This window comes from Erinaceus europaeus, chromosome 4, assembly GCF_950295315.1.
Source record: "Erinaceus europaeus chromosome 4, mEriEur2.1, whole genome shotgun sequence".
In the NCBI taxonomy this organism is placed as follows: Eukaryota; Metazoa; Chordata; class Mammalia; order Eulipotyphla; family Erinaceidae; genus Erinaceus; species Erinaceus europaeus.
This window is the reverse complement of record NC_080165.1, coordinates 124,485,791-124,500,098: the sequence shown is the minus strand read 5'-3', so window position 1 is coordinate 124,500,098 and position 14,308 is coordinate 124,485,791. Positions and strand designations below refer to the sequence as shown.

Genomic DNA, 14,308 nt, shown 5'->3' with positions numbered 1-14,308 from the left:
CAGAGACCCACCAACTCTTCATCTGCACTATTCCAGCATTTAGGTTCATGATTAGTAAACAATTTGTTTGGCTTTATATGTTAACTCTCTTTTCAGCCACCAGGTTCTAGATGCTACCATGATGCCAGCCAGACTTCCTGGACAGACAACCCACCAATGTGTCCTGGAGCCCTGTTTCCCCAGAGCCTTGCCCCACCAGGGAAAAAGAGAGACAGGCTGGAAGTATGGATTGAATTGTCAATGCCCATGTTCAGTGGGGTAGCAATTACAGAAGCCAGCCCTTCCACCTTCTGCACCCCATAATGTCCCTTAGTCCATGCTGACAGAGGTATAAAGAATAGGAAAGCTATCAGAGGAGGGGATGGGATATGGAGTTCTGGTGGTGGGAACTGTGTGGAGTTGTACCCTTCTTATTCTATGGTTTTGACAATGTTTCCTTTTTATAAAAGAAAGAAAGAGAGCAAGAAAGAAATGGGAAAAAGAAAAAGAAAGAAAGAAAGAAAAATAAGGAGAAAGACCAGAACACTTACTATGTGTGGTACTGTGATGCTGGGGACTAAAACCAGTGTCCTTTTTCATGGTAAAGTGGTTTGCTCTTCCAGGTTAGTTATTACACAACTCCCACATAAGTTTTAAATAAATTATCCTATCAATCTGTAGTGAATAGAGCTGGTTCTAGTTGGTGAAATAATGATAGCATAGATCCTATATAAGACACTATATATTTTTAGGACACCCTTTAAACCTGATCATGAAGTTGAAAAGTGCAAATAGAGAAAAAAAAAAGTGGAAACAATTTTTCTTAAAGTTAATATAAAATGCATATTGTGTCCAAGGACAATTTCCCAATATTTTCTTTTATATATGAACTTTGAAGGGGGCTGGGTGGTGATGCACCTGGTTAAGCACACATGTCAGCATGTGTAAAGACCCAAGGTCAGGAGGCCAGGTGGTGGCACACTTGGTTAAGTGCTCACATCACAATGCACAAGGACCTACGTTCAAGACCCTGCAGGAAGAAAGTTTCATAAGTGGTGAAATAAGGCTGCAGTTGTCTGTCTCTCTCCCTCTCTACCCTCCCCTTCCCTTCTCAATTTCTCTCTATCTCTAGCCAATAATAAATAAATAAATAAATAAATAAATAAATAAATAAATAAAAGTATTTAAAAAAAAAAAAACAGGATCAAGAGCCAGTCCCCATCTGCAAGGGGGAAGCTTCATGAGTGGTGAAGCAGTTCTGCAGGTGTGTCTCTCTCAACTCTCTATCTCCCTTACCACTCAATTCCTCTGTCCTATCAAATTAAAAATACATATTTTAAATATCTATATATATTTGAGCTGATCATGTGACTTCTGAAAACTCTTGTACCCTTGTTGTAAAAATAGGGACACAAATTCGTTCTTTACCCAGTATAGAATCCATTATGCTTGAGGTGAATTTTGGTTAAAACAAAAGCAAAAACAAAAACCAAAGAAATCAAACTAACAAGAAAATAGCAACCACTGGTGGTGAGGATAATAATGAGTTTCTTCTAGAGATTCTCAAGGAATATAGCCTAAAGTATTGGAAATAAAGAAATGGAGAACAGGACACAGGCCTCCTATTCTCTGCATTTGGCTCAAGATTAAAAATAAGATAATCTTTGAACCTGCAGAAAGCTCATGTCTGTATGGGGAACACAAGTATGGGATGTGCAGAGGTAAAAGCTATTGCTATAGTCCTGAAGGTAACCATAATTGGAGAATAAGGAAAGGAAATCAGTTAAGAAACAGTTAAAGATTTCAGGGAGGAAGCAGGAAGATTAAATGCCAGATAATAGAAGAGTGAAGAAATAGGAATTCAAGATGTGGTGAATTACACTGACCATGAATGACTGTAAAATTATACCTCGGAAAATTCAAAATATAGTCAAAGTCTGTTAAGTAACTAATAAAAAGGAGAGAAATTTAAACAAAAGCCAAGTAAAATGACATAATGGTTAAGTAAAAAAAAAAACAAAAAACTTTTGTTTTTTACCCAACTAGGGAAAGGGAAAGACAGATTGGAGGTATGGATTGACCTGTCAATGCCCATGTCCAGTGGAGAAGCAATTACAGTAGCCAGACCTTCTACCTTCTGCATCCCATAATGATCCTAGGTCTATGCTCCCACAGGGATGAAGAGTAGGAAGACTTCTAATGGAGGGGATGGGATATGACACTCTGGTGGTAGGAACTGTATGAATTCTACTGCTCTTATCCCACAATCTTTTTGACCATTACTAAGTCCCTAATAATAATAGTAATAATAATACAAATAAGTTGAAAAATAAGAAAACACAAAGCAGAATTTGAACTGGGTTTGTTGTATTTTAACGAAGTATGACTCTGGGGTGGGGGAGGAAGGGTTCAGGTTCTGGAACATGATGGCAGGAGGACCTGGGGGGGAGTGAATTGTTATGTGGAAAACTGAGAAATATTACACATGTACAAACTACTGTATTTTACTGTTGACTATAAATCATTACCCCCACCCAGTAAAGGGGAAAAAAATAGTTAACTGGCTAACTAAATAAATAAAACTTAAAAAAAAAAGACTTTTGTGCCTGAAGCTCTAAGCTCCCAAATTCAATCCCCAGAGATGAGCATAACCAGAGGTGAGCAGTGCTCTGCTTAACAGAGAGATAAAAACAATTAAAAACAAAAATGTGTGGTGCCCAACAATATGCAAGTAAGATGTGCTTTTACATGAGTTAGGTTGTTTTAGTGAGTAAGAATGACTATTACTAAAAAGAAATCCTTAGTTGCAAAGCAAAGCTTCTACTTTTAGTATAAAAACGTGCAAATATTGGCATTATGATACAGCTTACTTTTAACAGACTAACAGTAGAAATGAAACATGTCAGAGACTGGAGAATAATAACACTTTAAAGTGACAATGTTAAGCAAATCTAACAGAGAAGGACATCTGATTTGTGTGTGATGTAAACTCTCCTACACAAAAGGATGAAAACATAAAATATATGTTAAGACTTGGAAATATGTATTACATGTAACAAAGTCTTATGTAAAAAGGAACTTTTTCAATGAGAATACTACCTACTTAGCTGATTAAAAGGAAATATTTAAGATACAAATGTGACAATTCCATAGTGCCAAAAAATCTGCTTGTCAGTGTGCCTTATTCTGCAACCTACTTATTATAGACTCCATTTGGAATCAGAGATTTTAAGTGACTGCTTTGTAGCAATTGATTTGTAAATGTTTACTTTGACTTTCTACTGTGGATATTAGGCAAGAGAAATTAAAATGCTGTGAGATATAAAGAAAATTCTCATTTACTTTTTTGTGGATGTTAAAGAATCCACCACAAGGTATAAATGACATATGAGCAAGAGTAACATAAAGGTGATATTGGGTAAAAGGAAGTAGACTGACCTTGGCTTTCACTTAAATAGAAATTTTAAGCTAAATTGAGCTCTCTCAATTGTATATATTAACTCATTAAATCTATACAATTCTTCGTTATGTTTCTAGTTTATAGATTCTAGGGAACAGAGGCATAGAGATTATATGTGAATTATCATAAAGTGGTATATGGTTGAGATTTCCATCTATGCAATGTGGCCTTAAAATTGCTGGGTTTTGTTGTCATGCAAAACTGCTGTGCTCAGAGATAAAGTAACTGTACATTTTAAATGATAGATAAAGAATAAATTAAAGACCCCCAGCATTCCAACTTGGGGGGGACTGTTTCACAAGCAGTGAAGCAGTCTGCAGGTGTCTTTCTTTCTCCCTCTCTATCTACCCTTCCCCTCTCATAAAGAAGAAGGAGAGGAGAAGGGGAGGGGAGGGGAAAAGGGAAGGAGAATACATTAAAGAAACAAAGACTGCAGGTGGTGCAAAGCTCAAGGACCCGCGTAAGGATCCCGGTTCAAGCCCCCACCTCCCCACCTGCAGGGGAGTCGCTTCACAGGCGGTGAAGCAAGTCTGCAGGTATCTATCTTTCTCTCCCCTTCTCTGTCTTCCCCTCCTCTCTTCATTTCTCTCTGTCTTATCTAACAACGATGACAACAATAATAACTACAACAACAATAAAACAACAAGGGCAACAAAAGGGAAAATAAATAAATAAGAAACAGAGGAGGCCAAGCAGTGGCACACCTGGTTGAGCACACAGATTTCCATACACAGGGACCCAGTTTAAAGCCACTGCTCCCCACCCACAGGAAGCATGCTTTGTGAGAGGTAAAGTAGGTCTGCAAGTGTCTGTCTTTCTCTCTTCCTTTCTCTTCTCAATTTCTCTCTGTCTTATCAAATAAAAATAGAAAGGAAAAAAATGGTAACTGGGAACAGTGGATTCATAGTGTGGACACTGTGCTCCAGCAGTAACCCTGGTGGCAAAATAAAATAAAATAAAATAAAGAAAGTGAGGCAAATTAGCAAAATGAAACACAAAGCTACAAAAATGATAGCAGTAAAAACCAAAGTAAAAACCCTATGGTGAGGGGTAGACATGCAGCTTCCTGGGAGAGTGGGGGGTGGGAGTGGGTGGGAGGGATGGGTCACTGTCTTTTGGTGGTGGGAAAAAAAAAGTGTAGCCATATAAATCACTAGATAATTAATATGAGAGGGGGAAAATTAATTGTATGTCTCGAAGTTTTTAAAACAGACTGAGTCTTTTTAATATATACAATGTGTATTTGATGTGCTGACTCTCTCAAAAGCCTAGACCAAGTAGATCAGAAGCAACCAATAGCACAGCTATATACAAGATACTGGGTACTATACAGCAAACCCTAACAGAAGGACTTTTCAAAGTTAACCCAATTACCAAATAATGCGATGATAACATTAACTTTCCATTGTCTTTTTGAACCCTAAGACAGCAGGAATCTCACATCTCCATTATAGAGCCTCTACTTCCCCCAGTCCTGGAACCCTTGGATAGGACCCACTTTCCCATATGCCTCTCCCAATCCATATCAAATAATACTGCATCTGCCGATCGCAACCTAATCAACACAACGACACAAAGACTGCCACCTCAACATGCTTCAGCTCAGACTGTGTCCAGAGACTTCACGTGTGGAATGACAACCCTTCAGCTTCATTACTCGGGTGAGACCTTTCCTTACATAGTATTCTCTAATTACATCCCAGGTGGTTCACTTTCTAACAAAGACCCAAAACCTAAATATACACCAGTTTCTGTGAGAGAGAGCATATGTTCACACGTATCCATAAACTACTGCAAAATATATACTTGAAAGCAGAAGTACACTAGAGTTTGCAGCGAGTACCCTAACACTTGCTGTCCACTATTCCAACCTTCGGGTCCATGATTGCTCAACAATTTGTTTGGCTTTGTATGTTAACTCTCTTTTCAGTCACCAGGTTCCAGATGCCATCAGGATGCCAGCCAGGCTTCCCTGGACTGAAGACCCCACCAATGTGCCCTGGAGCTCTGCTTCCCCAGAGACCCACCCTACTAGGGAAAGAGAGAGGCAAACTGGGAGTATGGACTGACCAGTCAACGTCCATGTTCAGTGGGGAAGCAATTACAGAAGCCAGACCTTCCACCTTCTGCAACCCACAACGACCCTGGGTCCATGCTCCCGGACGGATAGAGAATGGGAAAGCTATGAGGGGAGGGGGTGGGATATGGAGATTGGGTGGTGGGAATTGTGTGGAGTTGTACCCCTCCTACCCTATGGATTTGTTAATTTATCCTTTCTTAAATAAAAAATAAATTTAAAAAAAAGAAAGAAAGAAAAAAAAGAAAGAGAGAAAGAGAGGCAAATCAGCAAAATGAAACACAAAGCTACAAAAATGATAGCAGGGTGGTCCAGGAGGTGGTGCAATGATAAAGCTTTGGACTCTCAAGCATGAGGTCCTGAGTTCGATCACTGGAAGCACATGCACTATAGTGATGTCTGGTTCTTTCTCTCTCCTCCTATCTTTCTCATAAATAAATAAAATCTTAAATGAAAAAAACCAACAAAAATGATAGCAGGTTTGTTGGATAGTATGCCAGCTCCCCCTGGCTTCTGCTTAACCATATGTCTATATAGGGATAGATTTAATCTCATTCAAAGCTTTGATCTATTTACATAAATCACTTTTACATTTACATAAAGCACTCCAGGGCATTGGTGATTCAGTGATAGGATTCTCGCCTGCTCTGCCCCCTCCTTGTCACACTCTGATTTTCACCAGTCACTTTTCTCTCCACCCTCTCTATGTCACATCCTGTTTCCACCCTACATGGCAAGTATATATAAAGACAGCATTGTGAGTTTTACGGTACTTGAGTTTAGCTTAGCTCGTCTTAGATTGTGCTGCGTCCTGCATGAATAAAGAGATACTGCCTACAGCTCAACCATGAGTCCCTGGTCGTCTGTTACCCGCCCGTGAAGCCAGCCCGGTGAAAACAACATAGCCCGTCGAAAACAACACAGGTTGAACTACACAAAACTGCCATTTGTGTAGGTCAAGATTGTTATCATTTTGATAATTTCATGTTGCTCAACCTTGAAAAAGAGGGAGATGGAACTATTCAGAAGTTCATAATGGACACGGGCAAAGTGGCAGATCCTAGACAGTGATGAGTAATCACTGAATAATGAGGTCCCAAACTGGGAAGACAGCATAATGGTTATGAATCATAAGTCTTTGTCAACAAAATGCCTTTACTTAAGTAGAAAAGATGAATATATAAGCAAAATTATAAGAAATGGAATTATTGCTGTAATACAAGTATTGTGAAGCAATTATCTTCAACCTTGAATCATAACTGGTCTGTACCGTAATTGGTATCTATTGATCAGACTCCTGGGCAATATTCTGGGGGTGGGTTTTTGAAGAGATGACAATAACCTTTGGAAAAAAAACAAAACCTGAAAATGATAGCAAAGACTTCCAACATCATACAAGTACATTTATAAATTTCCCAGGACAGTTAAGTCCATGAAATGACAGTTACTGGATTGTAGTATTTTTGCAGTATTGTAAAATACAACTGGGAAAATGACGAAAGGCATGAGTCTTTTGCAGAAATATGCCCACATGCATATGGAATTGGAGGGAGGGGAAGAGGGGGGGAATCAAGTGTTATGAATTAACAGCAAACTATTCCTGTCTTAGAGACTATTACAAGAATAAATGTACCTAAATACACCAACCACAGACAAAGAAATCGAAACAGTTATTAAGAATCTCCCCAACAACAAAAGTCCTGGACCAGATGGCTTCACAAACAAATTCTACAAAACCTTCAGGAAATAGTTAATGCCCATACTTCTAAAGCTTTTCCACAAGATCGAAGAAACAGGAATACTCCCTTCCACCTTCTATGAAGCCAACATCAATCACCCTGATACCAAAAGCAGATAGGGACACAGCAAAAAAGGAAAACTACAGACCAACATCTCTGACGAACATAGATGCCAAAATATTAAACAAGATCTTGGCCAACCGGATATAGCAGTATGTCAAAAAGATTGTTCATCACGACCAAGTGGGATTTATCCCAGGAATGCAAGGCTGGTTCAACATATGTAAGTCAATCAATGTCATTCACCACATTAATAAAAGCAATGCCAAAAACCACATGATTATCTCAGTAGATGCAGAGAAAGCCCTTGACAATAGCCAACACCCATTCATGCTCAAAACACTACAAAAAATGGGAATAGATGGGAAATTCCACAAGACAGTGGAGTCCATATATAGCAAACCTATAGCCAACATCATACTCAATGGACAGAAACTGAAAGCATTCCCCCTCAGATCAGGGACTAGACAGGGCTGTCCACTATCACCATTACTCTTCAACATAGTATTGGAAGTTTTTGCCACAGCAATCAGGCAAGAGAAAGAAATCAAAGGAATAAGATTGGAAGGGAAGAAGTCAAGCTCTCACTATTTGCAGATGATATGATAGTATACATAGAAAGACCTAAAGAATCCAGAAGAAAATTACTGGAAGTTATTAGGCAATATAGCAAGGTATCAGGCTACAAAATAAATGTACAAAAATCAGTGGCATTTCTTTATGCAAACACTAAATCTGAAGAAGACATCCAGAAATCACTTCCATTCACTGTTGCAGCAAAATCAATAAAATACCTAGGAATAAAGCTGACCAAATAAATGAAAGACTTGTATACTGAAAACTATGAGTCACTATTCAAGGAAAGAGAAACTGATACCAAGAAATGCAAAGACATCCCATGCTCATGGATTGGAAGAATAAATATCATCAAATGAATATTCTCCCCAGAGCCATATACAAATTTAATGCAATACCCATCAAAGATCTACCAAGCTTCTTTAAGAGAATAGAACAAAAACTATAATCAACTATCTGGAACCAGAAAACACCTAGAATTGCCAAAGCCATCTTGAGGAAAAGAAACAGAAATGGAGGCATCACACTCCCAGATATCAAACTATACTATAAGACCATCATCATCAAAACAGCTTGATACTGGAACAAAAATAGGCACACAGACCAGTGGAAAAGAATTGAGAGCCCAGAACTAAACCCCCACACCTATGGACATCTAATCTTTGATAAGGGGGCCCAAGTATTAAAGAGAGGAAGGAGGTTCTCTTCTATAAATGATGCTGGGAAAACTGGGTTGAAACATTCAGAAGAATGAAACTGAACCACCTTATCTCACCAGAAACAAAAATCAACTCCAAATGGATCAATGACCTGGATGTTAGACCAGAAAGTATCAAGTACTTAGAGGAAAATATTGGTGGAACACTTTCCCACCTATACCTCAAGGATATCTTTAATGAAACAAACCCAACTGCAAGGAAGACTAAAGCAGAAACAAGCCAGTGGGACTACATCAAATTGAAAAGCTTCTGCACAGCCAAAGAAATTATCACACAAACAAAGAGACCTCTCACAGAATGGGAGATCTTCACATGCCATACATCAGACAAGAGACTAAGCACCAAAAGATTCAAAGAGCTCAGCAAACTTAGCACCAAAAAAGCAATGACCCCATCCAAAAATGGGCAGAGGATATGAACAAAACATTCACTTCAAAGGAGATCCAAAAGGCTAAAACATATGAACAATTGCTCCAGGTTGCTGATTGTCAGAGAAATGCAAATAAAGACAACACTGAGATACCACCTCACTCCTGTGAGAATGGCATATATCAAAAAGGACAGAATGCTGGAGAGGCTGTGGGGACAGAGGAACTCTCCTGCACTGCTGGTGGGAATGTAAATTGGTCCAGACTCTCTGGAGAGCAGTCTGGAGAACTCTCACAGGGCTAGACATGGACCTTCCATATGACCCAGCAATTCCTCTCCTGGAGATATACCCCAAGGATTCCATAATGCCCAACCAAAAAGATATGTGAACACATATGCTCATAGAAGCACAATTTATAATAGCTAAAACCTGGAAGCAACCCAGGTGCCCAACAACAGATGAGTGGCTTGATAAAACTGTGGTATATATACACAATGGAATACTACACAGCTATTAAGAACAATGAAATCACCTTCTCTGACCCATCTTGGACAGAGCTAGAAGGAATTATGTTAAGTGAGCTAAGTCAGAAAGATAAACACAAGTATGGGATGATCCCACTCATAAACAGAAGTTGAGAAAGAAGAATAGAAGGGAAACTAAAAGCAGGATTTTACTAAATCTGGAGTAGGGCACCAAAGTAAAAGCCCTGGGGTGAGGGTGAGGGTGGACATTCGGCTTCCCGGGGCAGTGGGTGGGGGTGGGGGTGGGTGGGATGGTTGGTGGGAATGGTGTTTTTGTACACGCCTTTCAAATTGTAGTCATATAAACCACTATATTAATTAATATGAGAGGGGAAAATTGATTGTATGTCTCAAACTTTTTAAAGCACAGTCTAAATCTTTTTAATACATAAACTGAGTCTTTGATATGTTGACTCTCTCAAAAGCCTAGACCAGGGAGAACAGAAGCAACCAGTGGCACAGCTATATTCAAGATGATGGGCATTATATAACAAATCCTAACAAAGGGACTTTTCAAAGTTAACCCAATTACCAAATAATGTGATGATGACAAAAACTATTCATTGTCTTCTTGAACCCTAAGACAGCAGGAACCTCACATTTCCACTACAGAGCCTATATTTCCCCCAGTCCTGGAACCTTAGGGTGGAGAGCACTTTCCTGCATGCTTCTCTCAATTCATATCAAATAATATTGCATCCATCGATCCCAACCTAATCAACACAATGAGCGCCACCTCAGCATGCTTCACTTCAGACTGTGTCCAGAGACTTCAGGTGTGGAATGACAACCCTTCAGCTTCATCACTCGGATGAGACCTTTCCTTTCATAGTATTCTCTAATTCCATTCCAGGTGGTTCACTTCCTAACAAAGTCCCTAAACCTAGATATAGACCAGGTCCCCTGAGATAGAGCATATGTTCACACGTATCCATAAACTAGGGCAAAATATATACCTGAAAGCAGAAGTACACAATAGTCTGCAGTGAGTAACCTCCAACACTTCATCTGCACTATTCCAGCCTTTAGGTGCATAATTGTTCAACAATTTGTTTGGCTTTGTAGGTTAACTCTCTTTTCGGCCACCAGGTTCTAGATGCCAGCATGATGCCAATAAGACTTTCATGCACAGACGACCCCACAATATGTCCCGGAGCTCCGATTCCCCAGAGACCCACTTTACTAGGGAAAGAGAGATACAGGCTGGGAGTATGGATCGACCAGTCAACACCCATATTCAGTGGGGAAGCAAGTACAGAAGCCAGACCTTCCACCTTCTGTAACCCACAATGACCTTGGGTCCATACTCCCAGAGGGATAAAGAATGGGAAAGGTATCAGGATTGGGGATGGGATATGGAGATTTAGTGGTATCCTACGGTTTTGTTAATGTCTCCCTTTTTAAATAGAAAAAAAGAATAAATGTATACCTAAAAAGAACTAGCAACTCTATTTCTAGGGTTCTTAACAATCCCATGTCAAATCATGCTTCAAGTCCTATTTATTCCTTTTATTTCTTTCTTTTACTTCACCTATAGAGAATTATTATATTGTAGTGTTTTAGAAAATATAAAGAGCTTCTTTCTTCCCTTTACAAGTCTGTCTTAGAACATTCATTTTTTTTTCAATTCCCCGATACTATTGTCCAGTCATTCTATTAATCCAATGAATTCTAAATGAATAAGATTGAGCTGGTAAAAGTGAGCTATTTTGCCAAGTTCATGACACTGCTTTGAATCTGGGTCCCACTACACTGAAGGAAATTCTGGTGCTGTAGTTTCTTTCTGCCCCTCTTTCCTTTCTGAGAAAGTTAACCCCCACCTATCCCGAAGTGGTGAAATCCTGGAAAAGGCAAAAATAAATAAAGAAATATTAGCACATGGGCCCCATGTTAAAATATAGTAACCCAAATTATTTTTTCTATATGTTTATCATGTAAAAGCAGTTAAAATAAGACTTAGTGCAATTTTTTTCAGTACAAGTTTTATAAGCAAAGTTACTGACTGCTTTATACTATCTGTATTTATAGATAAGCAATTGATATACACAATTTAACTCTGTTATATGAATGCATATGGCTCTTCTGTCTAGTTATAGATGGAACTTCATATGTATATTTAGAGTTGCCTTATGTATATACCAGTTGAAATTCTGTTTCCACATACCTCTGTGGGAGTTTGTTGAACCTTCTTTTCAGATTTTGGCAAATCCTTGCTTCCTCTTCTTTTTAGGGATAGCTGAAACAAAGCACAAGCATATTTAGATTGTAAACTATAGTTTTAGTTCAAGAGAAAAACAAAGAGTCACCTACAAAGAAAAACCCATAAGGTTAGCAGATTTCTCCACACAAACAGTACAGGCCAGAAGAGAATGGCAAGATATCTATCAAGTGCTCAATGAGAAAGGCTTTCAGCCAAGACTACTGCATCCTACTAGACTGTCATTCAGACTAGATGTAGGCATAAAAACCTTCTCAAACAAGCAACAGTTGAAAGAATCAACTATCACCAAGCCTGCCCTGAAAGAAGTTCTGAAAGGTCTCCTATAAACAGTCAGACTACCATAAATAGGCCATATATCAGAACACTCTCAAAATCTACAATAATGGTGTTAAAATATCTTCAATTTATGATATCAATAAATGTTATTGTGCTGAATTCACCTATTAAAAGGCACAGAGTAGAAAGATGGATCAGAAAACACAACCCAACAATATGCTGTCTACAGGAAAACCACCTAATTCAAAAAGAAAAACACAGATTTTAAGTGAAATTATGGAAAATTATTAACATTTGTGCACCCAATGAGAAGCCATCTAAATACATCAAACATCTACTGAAAGAGCTACAGCAACATATTAACAGCAACACAGTCATAGTAGGGGACTTTAATACCCCACTCTTTCAACTTGACACATCATCCAGGCAGAAAATCAATAAAGACATGAGAAAACTAAATGAGGAGATAAATAAACTAGAACTATTGGATACTTTCAGAATCATTCACCCCAAAAAACCGGAATACACATTCTACTCAAGTCCACATGGGTCATTCTCAAGGATAGGCCATATATTGGCCACAAAAGACAGCATCAGCAAATTCAAAGGCATTGGATTCATCCCAAGCATCTTCTCAGATCACAGTGCAATTAAACTGACACTTAACAATCAGGAAAAGATTAGTAATAGTCCCAAAATGTGGAAGCTCAACAATACACTACTTAACAACCACTGGTTCAAAGAGGAAATAAAGGAAGAAATCAAAATGTTTCGAGAGTTCAATGAAAATGAAGACACAAGCTATCAAAATATTTGGGACACAGCTAAGGTGTTACTGAGAGGGAAGTTCATAGCCATACAAGCACACATTAAGAAACAAGAAAAAGCATAAATAAACAACCTGATTGCACACCTTAAATACATAGAGAAGAAGAACAAAGGAACCCTAAAGCAACCAGAAGGACAGAAATAACAAAAGTTAGGGCAGAAATAAATAACATTGAAAAGGAGAAAACCTTACAAGAGATCAACGGAAGTAAATGTTGGTTCTTCAAAAGAGTGAGCAAAATTGACAAATTTTTAGCCAGAATCACAGAACAAGAAAAGAAATTTATTTGGAGAAGACCCAAATAAATTGGATTGTAAATGAAAGAGGAGATATCACAACAGACACTGCAGAAATTCAACATATCATGCTAGGCTTCTAAGAACAACTATATGCCACTATGAACAAACTCTATGAACTATATGTAGAGAACCTGGAAGAAATGGATCAATTCCTACATACTTAAGAACTTCCAAAATTAAATAAAGAGGAACTAGATAATATAAACAGGCCCATCACAGCCAACAAAATTGAAACAGTTATCAAAAACCTTCCCAAGAATAAAAGTCCTGGACCAAAAGATTTTACAAAGGAATTCTACAAAACCTTCAAGGAAGAACTAATACCTTTACTTTTAAAAGTCTTCTAGAATATTGGAAGACATAGGCATACTCCCTTCCAGCTTCTATGAAGCCAACATCACTCTGATACCAAAAGCAGACAGGGACACAACCAAAAAAGAAAACTACATGGGTGGGTGGAGAGAATATAGGTCCAAGAAGGATGACAGAGGACCTGCAGGGGGTTGTATTGTTATATGGGAAACTGAGGAATGTTATGCATGTACAAACTATTTTATTTACTGTTGAATGTAATACATTAATTTCCCAATAAATAAATTAAAAAAAAGAAAAGTACAGACCAATATCTCTGATGAACATAGATGGATGCTAAAATATTGAACAAAATTCTACCCAACCAAATACAGCAGTATATTCAAAAGATTGTTCATCATGACCAAGTGGGGTTCATCCCAGGGATGCAAGATTGATTTAATATACGTAAATCAATCAATGTGATCCACCACATAAATAAAAGCAAGGCCAAAAACCACATGGTCATATCAATAGATGCAGAGAAAGCCTTTGACAAAGTCCAACATTTTTTTTTATGTTCAAAGCGCTACAAAAAATAGGAATAGATGGAAAATTTGTCAAGATAGTGGGGTCTATATATAGAAAACCTACAGCCAACATCATACTCAATGGTGAAAAACTGGAAGCACTTCCCCTCAGATCAGGTACTATACAGGGCTGCCCACTATCACCATTACTATTCTACATAGTGTTGGAAGTTCTTGCTATAGCAATCAGGCATGAGCAAGGAACTCAAGGGATACAGACTAGAAGAGAAGAAGTCAATCTCTCCCTATTTGCAGATGGCATGATGTATACATAGGAATACCTAAAGAATCCAGTAAG

General features: G+C 38.3%; 1 protein-coding gene across 8 annotated transcripts in view; it reads right to left on the bottom strand.

Annotated features, from left to right (window-relative positions):
• MTCL3 (MTCL family member 3) overlaps positions 1 to 14,308 on the bottom strand; it is a 65,142-nt gene that overhangs the window by 4,461 nt on the left and 46,373 nt on the right. For all 8 annotated transcript variants that reach the window (XR_009549588.1, XR_009549589.1, XM_060190494.1 and 5 more), the window contains exon 5: positions 11,669 to 11,740. Coding sequence is in view for 6 of the 8 variants with exons in the window: in XM_060190494.1 (XP_060046477.1) it covers positions 11,669 to 11,740 (72 nt within the window). In the remaining 2 variants the exon portion in view is untranslated. The remainder of the gene's footprint in view (positions 1 to 11,668; positions 11,741 to 14,308) is intronic.